The sequence below is a fragment of the Sus scrofa genome, chromosome 9 (genome assembly GCF_054392235.1).
Source record: "Sus scrofa isolate SSC_HxYL_T2T_F1_AM1 chromosome 9, Sscrofa_HxYL_maternal_Yorkshire_Landrace_v2.0, whole genome shotgun sequence".
In the NCBI taxonomy this organism is placed as follows: domain Eukaryota; kingdom Metazoa; phylum Chordata; class Mammalia; order Artiodactyla; family Suidae; genus Sus; species Sus scrofa.
The window spans coordinates 88,400,049-88,421,740 of NC_139391.1; the positions used below are offsets into that span (position 1 = coordinate 88,400,049).

Below are 21,692 nucleotides of genomic sequence, written 5' to 3' on the forward strand. Positions count from 1 at the left end.
TTATTTTCAATTACATTTATTTTCAATACACTTGATTGGATATGATAACATAGGAAGAAGAAAGAAGGTTGCTTTATCATTGATATTAGACAACAACATCATAGAGAAAATTACCCATTAGAACATTTATATTTTCCATCCTTCCCTGAATTTACAATTAAAATACATGTATGTGTAACTGGGTTGCCATGCTATGCAGTAGAAAAAGTATATATGTAAAGAAATAAAAAGAAAAAAATCAATAGCCAGAAATGTAGAAGAGTCTGACGATAGCGGAGCATTTTGAAAATAAAGTATTCTGCCTCAGAAATCAGAGAAGGTAACAGCTGAGCCTTAATTTAAAACCTCAATTCTTTTCCTTCTTCCCTTGCTCGTATTGAATTGATTGTCAAATCATGTATTTTAAAAACTGCAGGGAGTTCCTGTTGTGGCTCAGTGGTTAATGAACCTGACTAGTCTCCATGAGGATGTGGGTTTGATTCCTGGCCTTGCTCAGTGGGTTAGGGATCCAACGTTGCCATGAGCTGTGGTGTAGCTCGCAAATGTGGCTAGGATCCTATGCATTTCTGGGGTTGTGGTATAGGCTGGCAGCTGTAGCTCTGATTCAACCCCTCACCTAGGAACCTCCATATGCTGTGGGTGCAGCCCTAAAAAGACAAACAAAACAAAACAAACAAACAAAATTGCAACTACTAATAAAAACTCATTTTTTTCTCTAGTTTTCCCAGATTCATTAGGTGAAAGCAAGTTGCTCCTTTTTCTGTCATTCCTACCAACCTGTTCTTTGGATTCTCTCCATTTTCCTAATTTCAATTTGCTTTCAAGAAAAAACCTTTAATTTCAAATATCTCATTTATGTTTAAGTGATTATTTACCTGCTACATTATATCTAAAATGATTTTGTGTCCTTACCAGTTTCACTACAGGAAGTTCTGGAACTATACCACATGTCAGAGATTGTTTCTAGAATTATACTGCATGTCAGATTTTGAAAATTTGATTACTGAACATGGGTAAAGGGCAATAATCCAGCTCTATTTTATATAGCTCCAGAAGGCATATAAGAATATTCTAAAGAGTGTCATCTGTTTTGATTATTACTAAAATATTAATTGATTTATACTTATGATGTCTGGCTTCCAAATTTCTAGGAGGCTAGAGAGTCTACGAAGTTTTTATGGTTCCTGAAACATAGAATTTCATAAATGCTTCTTCAAAATACATAGGCCTTTATGGGACAGCTAAACCAAATATAAGAGGCCAAATATATGATCTTATATTATAAAAATATATTTTTATTTTTATACACAAGAGATATGCCATATTTTCTTATTTCTTTTTACTTCTATTTCATAAACTCTAAGGCATGCCTTCTGTAAAACATGGAGAACCATCACATTAAGATATACAGGTATATGATGCAATCTTCAAATGCAAACCAAAAATTTGATATTTAGGTAGTTTGATTAAGAACTTGCTGTTATTTGTATTATCCATTGCTGGAAATTTCAAAGGAGGTAGTTTAAAAACATACAATTAGAAACGCATTTTGAGGCATCTCCTTAAAGGTTACTAGATAGCAAATGTTTGGATCTATTTTCAACCAATGAAATTATCATGGTATTAGTACATGCATATATTTTTGTAAAATCTCAAATGCCATGATCTTTTTTCAACAATTTTAACATCCAGGTATAATAATGCAGCATGAAATCTTTTTCTTGCTTCTAAATTTAATTGATTTAATCACTGAATTTAAATGCTTGGAAATTGTTCTGCTTGGTGGTGTCTGAATGCCAAATACATCATCTACAGTTCTAAAATGAATGTTGCAGTTATATTTAGACAACTTAAAACACTGCCTGCTAAATTACCCTAAATAACCCATAGAAATGCTTAGAAAAATTGATAATAATGTGTCACAAATGTCCATTACCATCAACTTTCAGATAACTATAACTTTTACAAGAAATAGGAAGTGTTAGAGTCTTACTATTTCAATGCTCATTGTGCAATTATCCAGGCAATATGATGCACAGCACACATAGATTAATCTCAACTCTTCCAAAAGTCATTTTAAAGATGAAGATCTTGAAGCCAATAACCTTATTTATCTTCAGCAGCAAAAGAAATTCAACTTTTTTCTGGCTGGGCTTGCAGCATGCTGAAGTTCCCAGGCCAGGGATCAAACCCGGGCCACAGCAGTGACAATGTGTCACTGCAGTGACATCACCAGATCCTTAAACCACTGAGCCACAAGGAACTCCAAAAGAAATTTAGCTTTTGCCAAGTTTTCACAGACATCAACTCATTTGCTCTCTTTAATCAGTTTGGTTTAAATTGACATTTTTTTTTTCCCCATTCTACTTCAGAGTTTTCAAAAAAAATAAAGTCATTTGAAGTAGAGACATTCTTTGACAGCCAGATACACAGTCTCTCTTCCCCTTTAGCTCCTAAAAGAAATCAGGGTTTTAGTCTTCCCTAGTATAGTGCACAGACATCAAATAAAGTGTAGTAAGGGCATATGCAGTGGAAGGTACACAGAAAAGTTTATTTTGGGGGAACCAAGACATAGCAAAGTTTATGCAAGATAAAGAAGACTAAAAATAAGGTTTATACTAAGTATTCAAAATTGGGGCTATGCAAATTATATGAAGTGGTGGAATCAATAATATTAGCCTAGTGGGTTTTTCTATACTTTATAGTCTTTCTTGACCCATTTTTACATTTTTTGTCATAGCTATATACTTCCTCTATTATTTTTTAGTTTGGCCTTTTACTATATTTTTATTAAAATGAATTTATCTTAAAATAAAATTATTTAAAAATGCAAATTAGAAAAAAGTATCTTTTATCAACTGTAACAGTAAGCAATTATACTTTAAAATACTCATCTATGTACTGTTTAAAATAGCTCAATTTTCCATCGCTAGAGTGCATGCTACACTTTGAGAAATTCTGTCCAAAGAAAAAAATAAGCACTGGTAAATGGGAATGAAATCATTGAAAATTTCATGGACAATATAATACACTAATTAGTTTTTAAAATAAACTTTCCTAGTTGTACCATATGTGGCGTAGACAGTCACCTAGTTAATGAGGTTTCAAGCAGGAAGTCCAGCTACTTCCAGCAGTACCTCCTTAGCTTCTGGCAAATGTTTGAAACTCTATGGCTTGAATGTAATTACTTTTGCTCAGTGTTTTTCAAACTTGTTAAAGCAGTCAACCTTTTTCTATTTTTCAAATCAAGCAATAATATTTTAAAACCCACTGAGCCACATAATTAGAATTCAAATGTACAAACGTATTTTTGAGGCTTAAATTATTAACACTAGTGATACAGTCAACCTATGAGAATAATGGAGTTATTGTGATAGACAGTTGCAGAGTCACAGGCATTCTATTTTTCATTGATTTCTACAGTATATTTTTGTTGTAATATTGGGAAAATCTGTAATTGTAAATGATATGGAATTTTTATATCTCACTGGGCAGTCTTGCACCATTATTTTTCATTACTGGAAAATGATAATAGTTGGACTTGAATCTTCAAAGTTAAAACTATTGGAATCACTAAAAACTGCTCACATTACTTGAAAGTCCTTATAGATTATAAAACACTTTCACAGGTGTCCTTTTAATATAATTTTTCATTTTTGTCAGTAAAAATTTACCTGCTGTCTGGTTCAGACGTTAACTTGAAGTTTCAATTAATTAATCTTGTTCTTCATACTTAGCTGGAACACTGTTTCAATTTCATTGCTGGCTCTTCAGCAACAGCTGTGAGCATGTTTATATTATAAATCTGTGATAAAAGTACATTAGTTTTGGGGGAGCTACTTAACTAATGCAATTTCTTTATGAGCAAAACTTTTCTAAAAAGTGATTTCCATTTTCATTGAAAATATCAGTACTCTCACCTTGCTTTCACTTCCACTAATTGTTATGCTTGTATGAAACAAAAGTATCTGAGCTTGTGGGCCTTTTAATTACTTAAAACTCACACATACTGTGGTAGTAAGGTTCCATTTGTAGAATTATTAAATATGCAAAGATATAAAGTGACCAATGCTGAGCTATAGACTTTCCTATTAATATCAGTTATTTATTTCTTATTTTTTATCATTTATATATCTATATAAATCTATATCTATATCTACAGTACAGCATGGTGATCCAGTTATACATACATGTATACATTCTTTTTTCTCACATTACGTGTTCCATCATAAGTGACTAGACAGAGTTCCCAGTGCTACACAGCAGGATCTCATTGCTAATCCATCCCGAAGGCAACATTCTGTATCTATTTACCCCAAGTTCCCAGTCCCTCCCACTCCCTCCCCTTCCCGCTTGGCAACCACAAGTCTATCCTCAAAGTCCATGATTTTCCTTTCTGTGGAAAGGTACCTTTGTGCCATATATTAGATTTCTTTATTTAGATGTGTATGTGTTCACAAATGTGTGGCTATGTATAACTATCTTTTTGTTCATCTATCTATGGATTTATACTCTTATCAGAAAGAAGTGGTGGTGGAACAGGAGGACAGAAGGGAGTTGTTTTTATCTGGTAACAGTATTTAATGATTTGAAAATTGTCAATATGAGAAAGTGTTTTTATAGAACACACTTTTATGTGTTTTTATTATAGGTTTATGGCTATTGTTCCAAAATAATGGTAAAAATAAATTTGAACCAAGGTTTTACGGAACCCTCTGATGAGCTGCAGTTATAACTCAAGTGATCACAATTTGAAAAATAATGGTTTAGCTGAAGGCCTTTATTTCTTTTAAAATGCAAATATCTCTACTTTATCTGTGAGCAGTCATTTATACATTAATGTCAAAATGAATTTATTAGATATCTTTCTGAGGTTTAGATTTAATACAGAAAAAGAAGAAGCAAAGACAAACCCAGTAACAGAAAGAAATGGGAAAGATTGAATATTAGGCTCAGTGCACTGAAAACCTACTTGGCCTACTTTACATGCTTAAAGACCATTCTTTCTATATATGATATACTCATTTGTACTTCCAAAGGAGTTAAACAAAAAAACAAGAAACAACCAAAATAAAAGGCAAACCCGCAAAGAAATTATCTACTGAATTAGATGAATGCAAGTATGAGTACATTTCAGGACTGCATCCAACTGTTTTACAATATTTTGCTGGAACAGTAATTTAATTAAATTAATTACTTTTAATTTTTATCAACTCAAATTAAATCAACTGCTAAAAATTTCCAACCAGGGAACTTATTAAATGAAGATACTCTGATCTTATGCTGTGAGTGTCGTCAAAGACTGTGAGCAAATAAACTACAGGAGATCCATATCGTAGGGCGAAGTATAAATGAGTATGTAATGCACCAAACCTGATCACGTACTTTTGGTCTATAATTTTTTTTTAATTAAAATAAACTTGTAAACTTTTTTCTTAATTTAAATCCCTCTACTAAATAAAATAATTTATCTTTATTACAAGAATCTAGTTTAGTATGCTTTCCCTACTCTCCTTGCCACCAAAAGCTTTCCTTACATTTTTATTTATTTATTTATTTTTATTTTGGCTTTTTAGGGATGCACCTGTGGCATATGGAAATTCCCAGGCTAGGGGTTGAATTGGAGCTGTAGCTGCAGGCCTACACCACAGCCACAGCAACATCAGATCCGAGCCACGATCTATACCACATCTCAGGGCAACACCAGATCCTTCACCCCTCGAGGTCAGGGATCGAACCTGAGTCCTCATGGATGCTAGTTGGGTTCGTTAACCACTGAGCCACAACAGGAGCTCCGAGCTTTCTTAATTTTATAAAAACAATAGTAAAAAAAATTAGCTGAAACTTTAAATTTTTTACAGAGACATATTAGAAAAGTTGTTAGTTAATATTTCAAGAAAGTTCATATTTACAAGAAGTCCACATTATTAATTTTTTCATTTATTTACTAAGAGTGAAGTTACTAATTTGAATCCTGGTTAAAGAAACTTTATTAGAATAACAGTTTCTATATTTCATTCTAAAGTCAATGCTTGTAATCATTTTGCGTAAATTGGAAAATATATTTAGATTTAAAATACTGATTGGGGGAGTTCCTATCATGGCTCAGTGGTAACAAATCCGACCAGTATCCAGAGGATGTGGGTTCAATCCCTGGCGTCATTCTGTGGGTTAGGGATCTGGTGTTGCTGTGGCTATGGAGTAGGCCAGGAGTTAAAGCTCTGATTTGATCCCTAGCCTGGGAACTTCCACATGCCATGCATGGGTGCAGCTCTAAAAAAAGTTAAAAAAAATAAATAGTGATTGACCCTCATACATAATACCACTGTTTTTGTGTCAAGAACTTGAAAATAAGATGAAATTATAGAAATATTTACTCTTTTGAAAGGGAAATATGTAGATATTTTAAGTAGTAAATTTCTTTCATTTCTGACTACTAAGCATAATATTTAAGAATTAACAGAATAAATTTTAAATCAAAATAGAAGCATTTTGAGATACATTATTCTGTTTTAAAATATATCGAAATTTATAAAAAAATTTTTTATAAAAAATTTTTTTAAAAAATTAATGAAAAGACTGATTAATACAGAGGTCTATTTTGTTAATATTCAGCTGATAAAGTCATTTTGTGTGTGTTTTTGCCTTTTCTAGGGCTGCCCCCACAGCATACAGAGGTTTCCAGGCTAGGGTTCCAATCAGAGCTGTAGCTGCTGGCCTACACCAGAGCCACAGCAATAAGGGATCCAAGCCTCGTCTGCGACCTACACCACAGCTCACGGCAATGCTGGATCCTTAACCCACTGAGCAAGGCCAGGGATCGAACCTGCAACCTCGTGGTTCCTAATCGGATTTGTTAACCACTGAGCCACAACGGGAACTCCTGATAAGGTCATTTTTAATAATGAATTATACTTAAATTGAAATGAAACTAAATCCAAACTTTCAAGCATTGTTGGTTTAGAGATAGAAGAAAGAGTTGTATCAAATCAGTCAGAAACAAGTTTTTGTTATTACTCTTACAATGACTTTCAAAAACTGATTTCTATTTTTTTTTTCCCATCTTAGTACTGAGACGAAATATATTCCTAAATCTCTTCCTTCTTTCCCAAGTTCATGGAAACTTGGTCCTCATAGTTTCATAGTACAAGGCAAGAAGACAGAACAGAAAAGAGACCTTTTCCTAGGATTACTGACAGTTTATAAAACATTTTTGGCTGGTATGTCTATGCTTCATTTCAAATGTGAGTTCATCATAAAAGCATACAAGGGCGGGTGGCGAGGCCCGCAGACAGCATGTCTGCAGTAGCTCCATAGGGAGTGTAAAGACACTTGTCCTGGTGCAGTTTTACAAATTTAACAGCTTGGTGGATGAATATAGTTGGCAGCTGAGCACTGAGAATCAATTCAGATACATATCTGAAGTGTCATGCAAAGGATATGCTGAATATTAATATACAGGGACCAAACCAAAAAATAAACCTAGAAATTATTGTGTATATATTACATAAAACTTCTTTTTAACTATACGGACTACATTATTAGGTAGTATACATGAACCCATTGCTTGCTTTGGGGGAAGGGAGCAGAAATTTTTAAGCTTGATCTTAGTATGGTCTTCGAATTAATTTTAGAACTAAGAAATTTTTCATAAATCTTTTAAAAAAATCTAACAACCTGACATTTAAGTATAAATGCACTATCAATGTCAATAACTCCTAGAAATGAATAATTATATCTAATTCCCCTCATTTTAAAATTCATATGGCACAAACCTACTCATTTATTCTATGTATTCCTTCTTCAAAAAACCATTTTCTTTCATGTTTTCAAAGTTATATTCATTCTTATAAAGTTATAAAGTATTTTGACTAATTTGGTATAAACTCCCTTGTATTCAATTACAAAACTCTTTAGGATTTACCACTTTAGTGAGCATTAAAATCTCCTGTCACTGGCAGATTGTAGTAAGCACTTCTTTAAAGAGGACACGTTCTACTTTCTCTGTCAATCCCTGATAACTTTAGGGTCATCAAATTCCACAAAAATTACTGCCTGCTATTAAAACTTGAATCAGATACATCAAGACACAAAAATGTCAAGCCATTTCCTACCCTCACCAAGCCTATCAACCGCTCTCACATTTTATTTATTAAAAAAAATATTTTTAATGGGCACATAGACTTTAACCTCTTCATATTTTGTCTTGCTACAATGAGATGAAACAATATGCTTTCTTGGCCATCTGAATGCCATCGATGGTATGAGGTAGATTCTAGAAACTAAAGGAAATATTATGGATACTATACAAAAGTTGGGGTAAGGTCAATTATTAGAATACTACCAATTTAATATCTTTGTTTATACTATCAATAAAGAATTAGTTACCATGTTCTAATGTGAATTACATTAAAATTGAGTTGAAAATTGATCTATAGCTATTCTATCCTACTTCATTAGTCCTTTTACATTTGTTTCCCACGTCTTCTATTTGTTGCTAAATTTCTAGAAAAGTAGATATAGATAACCAAAATTTAATGTGGGATATTAAAACATGTTTTTATATATATGATGCTGAGGACACTAGCTTAATGTAAGATACCTTCGAAATCATAACCTGACAGAAAAAGTCAAGAATAAAAAAAATCTTGCAACACACCTCAGAAAAATCTTGTGTAGGCCTTGTTAAAACAACTTAGACATCCTGACCAAGATGATCACATTCCAGAATTTAAGGGATAATATACCCTACATTACTATCTATGAAATACCTGCATGCATTTTATTTTCTTTGGGAAGAGTCATTTCCAAAAAAGGATAATGAAGGAGTAAAATCCATGAAAAAACAGCCAGTTTATACACAGTTTTAGAACTTATTATGACATAACTTAATTGCAAATGCATATCTGATATCATAAAAAATGCAACTGTATAAGTACACAGACTACAGCACAATGGAAAACTTTTTTCATTTCAAAGAAACAACAATTAAATGTTAGAAAACTTACCCTGACTTGCAAACTTCAACTCTTTAGCATCTGTGAGTGTGGTCCTTTTTTCAGATCCTTTTTTCTCAATTCTGCGATGGCTTCGTCTCTTTTTAGATTCTCCCCAAAGATTAGACCCTCCGTGCATGCTTGGTATATTCAAAATAGCAATTCCTTCCAGAGAGATGTTTATTAAATCAATCTGCACTCCATCACACTGATCAGTAAAATGAAAAGAATACAAAACAATAAGATATTTTATCACTCTCTCCTTGATTTCTTCTTTGGTATTTCCTTATCTTTTAATAAGAATTTTTCAATCTATAATCTTGTCCTTTCTAAATAAACCTTTCCAGAACACTTAAATGGTCATGCTAAATGTCAATAAGAAAGATAAGACAGCCAATAACATTCACCAAGTATCATTAATAGTCTTTAAAAATGATCAAATTAAATCACTGGTGTATCTTTGTGTACTGAAAAATGTTGGAAGGGAAACATTTTACTGTCTGCATATAACAAGCTGCACATTTCCAATGTGTTAAAAAGAGGTTGATTCTGGGAAGTCTGATTAAACTTTAGGGAGAAATTTTAATGACTGCCTCCTATTTAGAACACACTGCAAGGTACTACTGGGGAAAAAATAACAGAATTCATAATTCATGGTCTCATTTTGGGGGGATCAGAGGAAGAAGTAGCTTAAGAACCGTTGAAAAAAGAAAAAAGTACAAAACAGCATTAGAAGAGATCTTATAAACACTGGGGAGACCAAGGATGGTTGCTTTGTCTAGAGTAAGTTCCAAGCACAGTGTCTAAGTCAGTGAGAGCCATGGTTATCTGAGTGAAGGAAACACCAAGAGTAGCAGCAGTAAAAGGAATTTCCAAACCATCCTTGGTTTATAGTTACTTTGAAAAAGGTTTGAAAAATAAAAAAGTTACCCAGATTTCTCTGTTTGCCTGGCTCCAAAACACCCTTTTGATTATGTATATATGGAAAATAATAGTGCTTTGCAATATTCAGAGTGGTCGCTTTTTACTTTTTTGAATTTTCTGTACTTTTCCACTGATGGACATGTGTAGAAAGTGACAAGGCCTAGTTTTGTAATTATTATTTTTTTATTCATTTGCTTTGAGTTTTCTAAAATGGTAGTTATTATAAATATATCCTAGATATTGTTCTTCATTTTCGGTTTTAAGTCAATATGAGAAGAGATATAACTATGTAACAATTTTACAAACTTTGTTAGGAATATACACTTCATAAAATATATCTGCAGTGTAATCGTTTTATTTACTATGTCTTATTACAGAAAAAAACAGGTGAGAGAAACATCATCATTCTCTTTCTCATGACAATCATGATTTTTGAACCTAGAAGAGATAATGCTCTACCAAAATTATAAAAACAAAAACCAACCAAACAAAAAAAACCCCTCTTTTTCACATTTTCCTCACCATACTGGATCTAGCACTATATCTTGCTCACCAAAATATAAAAACTGTGAAATAAAGCAACACATCTTGAGCCTACTTGGCAAGGCTAGGAGCAAATTCTAGAGAAGGTGCCAAGTTTTCATTCAATTTGCTTCAACGAGGGTGAAACCAAGGTCTGGATGATGCCTTTTTTTCCCCAAGAAATGAGTGATTTTTTCTTTCCTTTTCATGTATTAAATTAAGATGATTTCTTTTTACTAAAGAATTCTGCTCATGTGTATACTCACTAACTGCTATATATTCTAGATAAACAGATATTAATTTCATAATTAAAAGTAATCTTGTGTAAATACCCTGCAGGCCTCAATGAATCAAACACATACTGTGTGTCAGGCCTCCCACTGTCTTCAAGTGGAATGTACTGGCTGGATAATTAGATAGTACATATTTTTTAACCTTATTTGCATGCATATTATATCTTTTGCACACTGACAAGCAGCAGTAACAACAAAAGTCAGATTACCACAGGGAATTCCCACAAAGAAGTCTTCATTCCTTATAATTTGCAGCCTAAATTAAAATAATTTGATCTTTGACAAGGATGAAATGTCAAGCAGAAGGGGGTCCTCTACAAGCCACGGCCTGTGGCTTCTGAAATCTGCCTAATTTATGTCAGTCACTTCTTAATACATATTTAAGTATTACACGAAAAAGATGATAAATATGCAATCTGACACCTTTGGTATTTCCCTGCTGTTAATTTATAAAGGTCTGGCTTCCCCCAAACTGACTAAAATCATTTAAATAACAGAAGAATTGTGAAATAAGCTGGAGTTGGGGCCCAGCTTCCATTTTCACTCAATATTGAACACAGCAGGTAGTACACTAAGACAATTATTTGACTAGGCCTTCGAACCCCACTGTGACAAGTTACTTTCAGAATTAGTAAAGGAGTATTCCTTTGTTCATCTGCAGAAGAGGAGAGCATGTTGCAAATAGGCTTTAAAAAAAAAATTGAACTAGGGGAATCACACATGACAATTGCTGAACATCAGCATATACTATCATGCATGTTTTCACTCTTCGGTCTTGTCACGTGTAGTTTTAAGGAAACAGAAAGCAGCTTTCTGAAAGGTGAAAAAAATCCTTAAGAAATCCCAAAGAAGGACAGATGAAGAATAGTGAGGTTCCAATGAAAGGAGGACAATATGCTTACATAAATGCCTATTTATTAATGATTTGTTTCCATTGGTTCTTGACCGCAGGCTACCTTCCTCTGTTTGCTTTAACATTATGTTCATTAGTCTGGAAATTTCCAGTGCTGGTTCTGATGAAGACCAGGAGTTGTCGCACACCAGTTGAGTGCATGAATATAAAAGCTGAGGTGAAGGCTATGAAATATAAACAAGTTATAATACTGTGTCAGATAATATTTTCATCCACCTTGAAGATTTATGATTTTTAAAAGGTAGCTACAGAGGAAAAGAATATAAAAGCTTAAAAGCTAACAGCCTTGGTTAGTCAATAAATCCTGAATATTTTTATTATGTTGAAAAAAGGTCATTAACATGTAGCACTACAGGAGCTATTTGCAGAGTGCAGTGTTTTGAAGCCATTGTCCACTCTTTTTAGTTTTGAAATAGATCTTATTCCAGAGACAAATTTACCTAAAAGACAAGAATGGAGTTTAAAATTTTCTTCCAATATATTTTAATACTAGATTACAAATATAATCAGCAACACATCATATAGAAGTGTCAAAGACAAGATTTTATAAGTGAATTTAGTGTTTTAGATTCAGTTAACATGTCATTTGATAGAAATATTCAAAACATCATCTTTGGAGAGCCACAGTGTGGACAATAAATCTGATGAGATATAATGATAAACTATAAGTATTCTCACAGTGAACTTAATTCAACACCCAGGTGAGATAAAACACATTCATAATTTTACTTAATGAAACATAAAAGCATTGCTTTGTTCATTGTTTAAAATGGCATGGAGTAAAATGACTTATCTAAACCTACTTTTAGAAGTTTCTATATATTCATATGTAATTCACAGAATAAAATTATGTTTTGCAGAAAACTAGCACCAAACTTACAAATTAAAATAGACATGTATACATAAATGGCTTAATGGTATCTCTTCTGATATTTGAAGGCTGTGGTACTCTATATTTTCCCAAGAATTAAACTCCATGTTTTTTGAATGCGTTTTATAAATTTTATCTTTAAAGCAGTGTGATATAGGGACTCAAATAGGTAATTTTAGTATTAGCTGGCAGTTCAGAGACAGTGATAAAAGTGCTGATTGCAGATAATCACAAGATATTTTTCAGAGTCGAAAGGGAGATGGCCGGTAAAGGAGAGAAGGACAGAAGCAAATCCGGAAAATAGGCAAACTTGAGACTGGTACCGGGAACACACACACACAGTAACTGAACATGTTAATAATAATAATAATAAATGATGATGATGCTGGTTCAAGATATCAAGCATTAGCTATAAGTCTTAGCAGAAAACCACATATTTTTCTTTATCAATGGAGTCTGTGAGAAGTTTGTGTTGTAGCTCAGTAGTTAACGAACTCAACTAGTATCCATGAGGACACAGGTTCCATCCCTGGCCTTGCTAAGTGAGTTAAGGATCCAGTGTTGCTGTGAGCTGTGGTGTAGGTCACAGATGTGGCTTGGATCCCATGCTGCTGTGGTTGTGGCATAGGCTGGCAGCTACAGCTCCGATTTGACTCCTAGCCTGGGAACCTCCATATGTCATAGGTGCGGCTCTAAAAAGACAAAAAGACAAAAAAAAAAAAAAAAAAAAAAAAGACAGAGTCTGTGAAAGCCAGAGATTACTGCTGTAATATTAAATTTCTTACCAAAAGTTATCTTATTAAAAATAACTTCTGTTAAATACAGAAGAGAAATTTCACCTTTTGTTTACCTTTTCTGTCTCATTCTTCCTCACTATCCTCAGTAAGAAAAATTATAATGTATATATCTTAACAAAATAACACTGCCTCACCCCTATATTTCTTAATCTTTCCTAGAATAAGGTGTTATTTTTTGTTTCACACTTAATGAATCCAATTTTTGTTTACTAGAACCATCTTTGTTGAGGTTTACACCTTTATTCTCTCCATCACAGTGGAATTTCAATGCAAAAAAAAAAAAAAATCACTTGGGAAGATTTATAAGAGAGGATAGAACTTTTGAATGTTCTTATCACACACACACACACAGAGGGCAGAAAGATACTTTTGGAAGTGATGAAATATTGGTGGTTTTGCTTACAATGATAGTTTCATGGGCATATTCTTTTCTCCAAACTCAGTAAGTTGTGTACATGAAATATGTATAGCTCTTTGTCAACTCTACCTCAGTAAGGGGTTTAGAAAAGAATGTCCTTTTATTGTTTCATTTTCCCAACTCCAAGACAGTGTTTTGGTAGGGCTGCTGCTGGGCTGAGGTTCTCTAAATGCATGTTGAAAGACTATCCAGGATGATTTTGATATACTAGAGCACAGACAAAACTGCAAAAATCTGCCCTACTGCCTTTTCTAACTGTGTTCTTTCCAGGTTGCTGGGCAATAAGAATCTTACCTTTCAAATTCTGTTAATTGATTCTGTGTCCCCAACACTTTTCTTGCAAATTGTTCATTCTTGGGCTCATTTAGATTTTACAGAAATACTTAATCATTAAGACAATGCATGTATTTGAGGGTGGAAGTTCTTAGCCTTAAAATTTACCATCCTTCCAAGTCCCACAAAATACTAAAATACTGAAACACTTTGGAGAATGGGCCATTGTAGTCTCTCATGAGCGCTGTTCGTTACAAGGAGCAAATTAAAATTCATGACCTTGAAGTGGAACAAAATGTTGGAGGAGTAAGAAGTTGTGCACACCTTCTCCCACAGACATATCAAAAAAAATAAAAAAATAAAAAACAAAACAAAACAAAAAAAAAAACATCTACATGTAAAACTACTTGCACAGAACATCAACTGAATGCTAGCAGAAGAACTTAAACCTCCAAAAAGGGCAAGAAACTCTTGACATAATTGGGAAGAAGAAAAGAAAAAAAAGAGAAAAGGAATTAGGATGGGACTAGCATTCCCGAGAGGGAGCTGTGAAGGAGAAAAGGAACACACCTCCTGGGAAGCCACCTAACTGACAAAAGATCAGCTGAGTCGGTGGGACCTTAAAGTTGCTGAGAAAAGCTCAGCAGCTGGACTGAGAACAGCAAAGCAGAGTGAGAACCACAGAGACCATCTGAGCCACCGGTCCAGACATCACAGCCTGAGACATTCAGGCAGGGGCTGGGTGCTGAGACTCAGGCTCTGGAGGTCAGTCCTGGGGAGAGAACTGGGGATGGCATGAGGGGCTAAGGAGGAGAATACCACAGAAGAGGGAACCCGGGAGAAGGTCCAAACCCGCAAGAGAGGCAAGGACCCATTGTTGGGGAGGGGAGAAGAGGAGGGGCAGGCTGCCATAGGAAACTGCCCTAGCTGGAGTGGGGCATGCCCGTGGGCTTAGAGGGTAGGGTGGCTCTGCAGAGGCCATGGCCTGCAAGAAGCCTCTTGCTCATTTAGGGGAGATTAGGTGCTTCTTGTTCAGGCTATCGGTGGCCAGACACCTATTGTGTGGCCTAAGGGCATAAGGGGGCTGAGTGCAATGTGGTGCCTCTTGCACAATCTAGAGGTGGCAGGAACAGACTGCGGCGGTCCTCTCAGAGGCCAGAGGGAGGCATGGCTTGCCACCACTGGGGGCCTGTGAGTGGGTTCCACAAGAGACCCAAGTCACCTGAGGGGTTGGCAAAAAAGAATAAAAGAGGGCACTGCAACCAAGCACCATATGCTGTTACTCTCACTCCCCTGGGAACACACCCACCCTGCAGCTGCCACTGCCAAACACTCAGGGTGATGCCCACACACTCGGTCACTGTCCCTTCCCAAGACCCTACAACTAGGAGCAACTGGTGCAGCACCTCCTGCATGGGCTAAGTGGGACAGGGTGCTTATTGCGTGGTCTACAGATGGCAGGGGCAAACCATCACAGTTATCTCTGATTCCAGAGGTGGGCATGGCCCACTGCCATTGGAGAAATCTGAACAAAAATCACTTGCAGCCCCATTCACCTAAGGGGCACCACAGAGGAGGGCAGTGTGACTGAACAACACTGCTGGTGCTCTTGCATCCCTGGGAAAACACCCGCCCTGCTGCTGCCACTGCCAAATGTTCTGGGCAGTACCCACATGCCTGATCTCTGTCACTTCCGAGGATCCTGCAAATGGGAGCACCCTCTACAACACCTCACATGTGGGCTAAGTGAAATGGGTTGCTTCATGCATGGTCTACAGTTGGTGGGGGCAAACCACTGCAGTTATCATTAACTCTAGAGATTGTCATGGCCTGCTCCCAAGAGGGGTCCCTGAACAGGCACCACCTGCGGTTCCAATCACCTCAGAGGAGGGCATTGCAATCAAACATAAGCTGTTGCTGCTTTCTCTCCCCTAGGAACTCACACACCCTGCTGTTGCTAATGCCAAATGCTCTGGTCAACTTGAAGATCTGCCTAGAGTTTATTACCACTTCCCAGGGACCTGTAACTAGAAGCAGACTGTGCCACCTTCCTACAGGTCCTTGCTGCTATTGAGAGCCCAACAACCAGGCACTGACTGCTGGCCCACCCATTACCTCCTTCTCCCTGAAAACACACTGAGAATCCGGGGAACAACAGCCTGCTCACACCAAAGAAAGAGACAGCAAATATTCAAAATCTCCCACACAAAAAATAACCAGTAACCCCCTCCCCCAAAAAATACAAAGGGTGTTCTTGCATAGAAGTAGCCTTACAAGACTAGAGTTTGGCTTCCCCAAACTCACAGAAAAAGAAAAGAAAAGCAAGATGAAGAAGCACAGAAACCATTCCCAGTTAAAGGAGCAGGAGATTTCACCTAAAGCAGTCAACAATGAAACAGACCTCAGCAGTCTGACAGACATTGAGTTAAAAAGGGAGGTATTGAAAATACTGAAGGAAGATATTAGGAAGATATTAGCAGTAATGCAGATTCCTTTAGAAAGAAGCTAAAAAATATGAGGAGGAACCAAGAAAACTAGAAAATTCATTTGCAGAGATATAAACTGAGCTTAAGGCAATAAAGAGCAGAATGAATAATGCAGAGGAACAAAATAGTGATGTGGAAGATAAAATAATAGGAATCACTCAATCAGGACAACAGACAGAAAACCAAATGAAAAAATATGAAAGCAATATGAGAGACCTATGGGATAATATAAAGCAGGCCAATCTGTACAGAATAGGAATTCCAGAAGGAAAAGAAGAAGAAAAGGGGATTGAAAATATATTTGAAGAAATTATGGCTGAAAACTTTCCAAATCTAAAGCATACTGATATCAAGACACAGGAAGCACAGAGGGCCCCAAACAAGCTGAACCCAAACAGGCCCACATCAAGACATATTATAATAAAAATGGCAAAATTTAAAGATAAAGAAAGGATTCTCCAGGCAGCAAGAGAAAAGCAAAGCGTTAGTTATAAGGGAACCCCCACACGGCTGTCAGCTGATTTCTCTACAGAAACACTACAGGCCAGAGGGGCGGGGCAAGGTATATTTAAGTGCTGAAAGGAAAACATTTACAACCTAGAATACTCTATCCAGCAAGAATATCATTTAAATTAGAAGGGGAAATAAAGGATTTCTGCAACAAACAAAAGCTAAAAGAGTGCAGCAATACTAAACCCATTCTAAAAGAAATACTTAAAGGGCTTCTCTAATTATTAAAAAAAGAAGAAGAAGAGAGAGAAAAGAGAAAAGGAAGAATTAGGATGGAGGAAACCACAATTGGAAAACAATCACTTCAATAAGCCAGCATACAGATCTAAACATGAAGATGTCAAAAAAAAAAAAAAAAAAAAGACATCAAAATCATACAATGTGGGGAAGGAAAGTAAGAAAATATATATATTTTTTTTAATTTTAATGATGTGTCTGAGCCTATATGACTATCAGGCAAAAGCAAACAGATTTAGGAAGGGCTTAACATGCTTAAAAAACACGGCAATACAAATCAAAACCAAACGTTACACTCACAGAAACTGAAAAAAAGTACTCAAGCATAAAATACATGGAAACCATCCAGCCAAAAAAAGAAACGAAGAAAAGAGAAACATAGACTCAACTGGAAAACAGGTTTAAAATACCAATAAATACATATCTATCAATAATCTCCTTAGATGTCAATGGACTAAATGCTCCAGTCAAAAGACACAGAGTGGTAGAATGGATAAAAAAGCAAAACCCTTGAATCTGCTGCCTTCAAGATACTCACCTTAGAGCAAAGGACACATACAGATTGAAAGTTAGGGAATGGGAAAAGGTATTTCATGCCAATGGACAAGACAGGAGAGCAGGAGTTGCAATACTCATAACAGACACAATAGACTTTAAAATGAAGGCCGTTAAGAAAGACAAAGAAGGGCACCATTTTATGGTTAAAGGATCCATTCAAGAAGAGGATGTTACAATTGTCAATATAAATGCCCCTAATATAGGAGCACCCAGATAACTCCAACAAATACTAACCCTAGACATAAAAGGAGAAATCGATGGGAATACAATCGTAGTAGGAGACTTTAACACACCACTCACAACAATGGACAGATCCTCTAGACAGAAAATCAATAAGGCAACAGAGATCCTAAAGGACACACTAGAAAAGTTAGATGTAATTGACATTTTCAGGATATTATATCCAAAAAAAATCTGAATATACTTTCTTCTCAAATGCTCATGGAACATTCTCAAGAATTGATCACATATTTGGACACAAAGCTAACCTCAACAAATTTAAGAATAGAGAAACTATTTCAAGTATCTTCCTGACCACAATGGCATGAAACTAGAAATCAACCACAGGAAGAGAAATGAGAAAAAACTGACTACACGGAGACTAAACAACATGCTACTAAATGGGTCAATGAGGAAATCAAGAAGGAAATTAAAAAACACCTCTAGACAAATGATAATGAAGACACATCCACTCAACACCTATGGGATGCCACAAAAAGAGTGCTCAGAGGGAAATTCACAGCAATACAAGCCTTCCCGAAAAAAAGAAGAAAAATCTCAAGTCAACAACTTAACCCACCACCTAAATGAATGAGAAAAATAAGATCCTAAAACCTAAAACCTAAAACCTAAAACCTAAAACCTAAAGTCAGCAGAAGGAAGGAAATCATAAAGCTCAGAGAGGAAATCAATAAAATAGAGGTTACAAAAACAATAGAAGAAATCAATAAAACCAAGAACTGGTTTTTTGGAAAAGGAAACAAAATTGACAAGCCTCTGGCTAGACTCACCAAGAAGAGGAGAGAAAAAACCCAAGTAAACAAAATCAGAAATGAAAAAGGGGAAGTCACAACGGATACTACAGAAATACAAAAATCCAGGAGAGAATACTATGAGCAATTGTATGCCAACAAATTTGACAACCTAGAAGAGACGGACAACTTTCTAGAGACTTACAGCCTGCCAAAACTGAATCAAGAAGAAATAGACAAACTGAACAGACTGATCACTAGAAATGAAATTGAATATGTCATAACAACACTCCCTACAAATAAAAGTCCAGGACCAGATGGCTTCACAGGTGAATTCTACCAAACATACAAAGAGGAACTTATACCCATCTTCCTTAAACTTTTTCAAAGGTTTGAAGAAGGGGGGACACTCCCAAAGACATTCTATGATGCCACCATAACCTTGATTCAAAACCAGACAAAGATACCACCAAAAAAGAAAACTATAGGCCAGTACCTTTGATGAATATTGACAAAAAAATTCTCAACAAAATTTTAGCCATCTGAATCCAACAACATATCAAAAAGATCATAAACCACGTCCAGATGAGATTCATCCCAGGTGCACAAGGATGGTTCACAATACATGAATCAATCAACATCATACACAACATCAAAAAAAGAATGTATACATGTATGTGTAACTGGATCACCATGCTGTACAGTAGAAAATATGCCACATTAACAAAAGTCAAAAACCACATGATCATCTCAATAGATGCAGAAAAAGCATTTGACAAAGTCCAACATCCATTCATGATAAAAAGCATTTGACAAAGTCCAACATCCATTCATGATAAAAACTATTCCCAAAGTGGGTATGGAGGGGACATACTGTAACATAATCATAGCCTTTTATGACAAACCCATAGCAAATATAATACTCAATGGAGAAAAGCTGAAAGCCTTCCCACTAAAATCTGGAACAAGACAAGGATGCCCACTCTCACCACTGTTACTCAACATAGTACTGAAAGTCCTAGCCACAGCAATCAGATAAACAAAAGAAATAAAAGGCATCCAAATAAGAAGAGAAGAGGTAAAACTCTCACTGTATGCAGATGACATGATACTATACATAGAAAACCCTAAGGACTCAACCCCAAAACCACTTGAACTGACCAACAAATTCAGCAAAGTAGCAGGATGTGAGATTAACATTCAGAAATCTGTTGCATTTCTGTATACTAACACTGAAATACTAGAAGAGGTATACAGAAATACAATACCTTTTAAAATTGCACCCCAAAAAATCAAATACTTGGGACTACACCTGACCAAGGAGGGGAAAGGACTTATATGCTGAGAATTCTAAAACATTAATCAAGGAAATTAAAGAGGTTTCAAAGAAATGGAAAGATATCCCATGCCCCTGGGTTGGAAAAATAAATATTGTAAAAATGGCCATACTACCCAAAGCAATCTATAGAGTCAGTGCAATCCCTATCACATTACCCATGACATTTTTCACAGAACTAGAACAAACAATCCGAAAATTGTTACAGAACTGCAGGAGACCCAGAATTGCCAAAGCAATCCTGAGGAACAAAATCTAAGCAGGAGGCATAACTCTCCCAGACATCAGGCACTATCACAAGGCCATAGTCATCAAGACAGTGTGGTCCTGGTACCAAAACAGACATGTAGACCAATGGAACAGAATAGAGACCCCAGAAAGAAACCCAGACTCAGAGCTTGGGGTTAATAGATGCAGACTATTGCCTTTGGAATTGATTAACAAAAGATCCTGCTGTGTAGCTCTGGGAAGTATGTCCAGTCACTTATGATGGAGCAAGATAATGTGAGAAAATAGAATGTGCACACGTATGTGTAACTGGGTCACCATGCTGTACATTTGACAAAAAAATTTTTTGGGGGGAATAACTATTAAAAAATAATAGTGATTACAATAAGAATTAAAAAAATAAATTCATGACCTTCATAAACTTCAATTCCAGATGTTGACCTGAGATTTTCAGGTACATATCCATGCCCTAGAAAGTTTAATACAAATTTTGCTTTTAATACATTATCTTGTAATTTTGAAGATTTTTTTATTTTTTATTTATCTTTTGGTTACAAATGTAAAGAAAAGCTCAAGTTCTTAAAGTTAAAATTTTCATTTCTGTTAATCTTTTTCCTAGTATCTATGTATATTTTCTCAAATGATTTGTTTCCCTAAACATTTTAGCAGCAAGCAACACCATTCTTGTTTCTTTTAAATTATTAAAGAAAATGCTTATCTGTGTATCTCTGCAGTGAAGATATACTAGAATCTCTCTAAATATAGGATCTTTGAGGAAGACTAAACCATGTAAGTTATGTACGCTGTTTAGCACTAAGCATGAGGTACATTTAACATGAGAGAAATCTTAGATATAATTATTATCAACTGGATACCCCTTGAGATTAATATTATTACAAATATTCACACTTTTTGGAAAAAAAGCTTCTTAAATGAAAGTTGGATGTAGAATAAAGGGTCACACAGCAAATGGTTCACTTTGAAGAAGCTGCCCTAAAAACATATCCATTACTTGAGGTACTCTTGCAATGAAGTGGTTTTATTCTCTTGTATATATTTTCAAACCATAGTTGGAATAATTTTAGGCAAAATAGGAAGCAACAGCAAACAGAATCAAATTTCCAAATTGCTGTTTTTGCTATATTTAATTATGAAGTAACCTTGAGGGTAGAAAGGCATATTCTGCTATTATGATAGACTGGATTCATTAAAAAGTGAGTAGAGAAGCTAATATTATATTATCATCCATACACAAAACATGTCAAGTTTTAGAATTAAGAAAAATACAGGAATTGTAGCAATATTTCAAGAGATACAACAGTAGCATAGGGAGTGCAGAGTGCTGGCTGTGATTTACAA

The 21,692-nt window shown here is 35.3% G+C and overlaps 1 protein-coding gene across 12 annotated transcripts in view; it reads right to left on the reverse strand.

Moving 5' to 3' along the window:
• The window catches only part of DGKB (diacylglycerol kinase beta), a 657,175-nt gene that overhangs the window by 161,803 nt on the left and 473,680 nt on the right, over window positions 1-21,692 (reverse strand). For 9 of the 12 annotated variants that reach the window (XM_084977158.1, XM_021102447.2, XM_084977155.1 and 6 more), the window contains one exon: window positions 9,009-9,204. The exons of 1 other annotated variant lie outside the window; for it this stretch is intronic. In XM_084977158.1, the coding sequence (XP_084833284.1) occupies window positions 9,009-9,204 (196 nt within the window). Of the gene's footprint in view, window positions 1-9,008; window positions 9,205-11,637; window positions 11,813-21,692 lie in introns of all 12 variants that reach the window. 2 more of the 12 variants (XR_014815900.1, XR_014815899.1) reach the window with 1 other exon arrangement.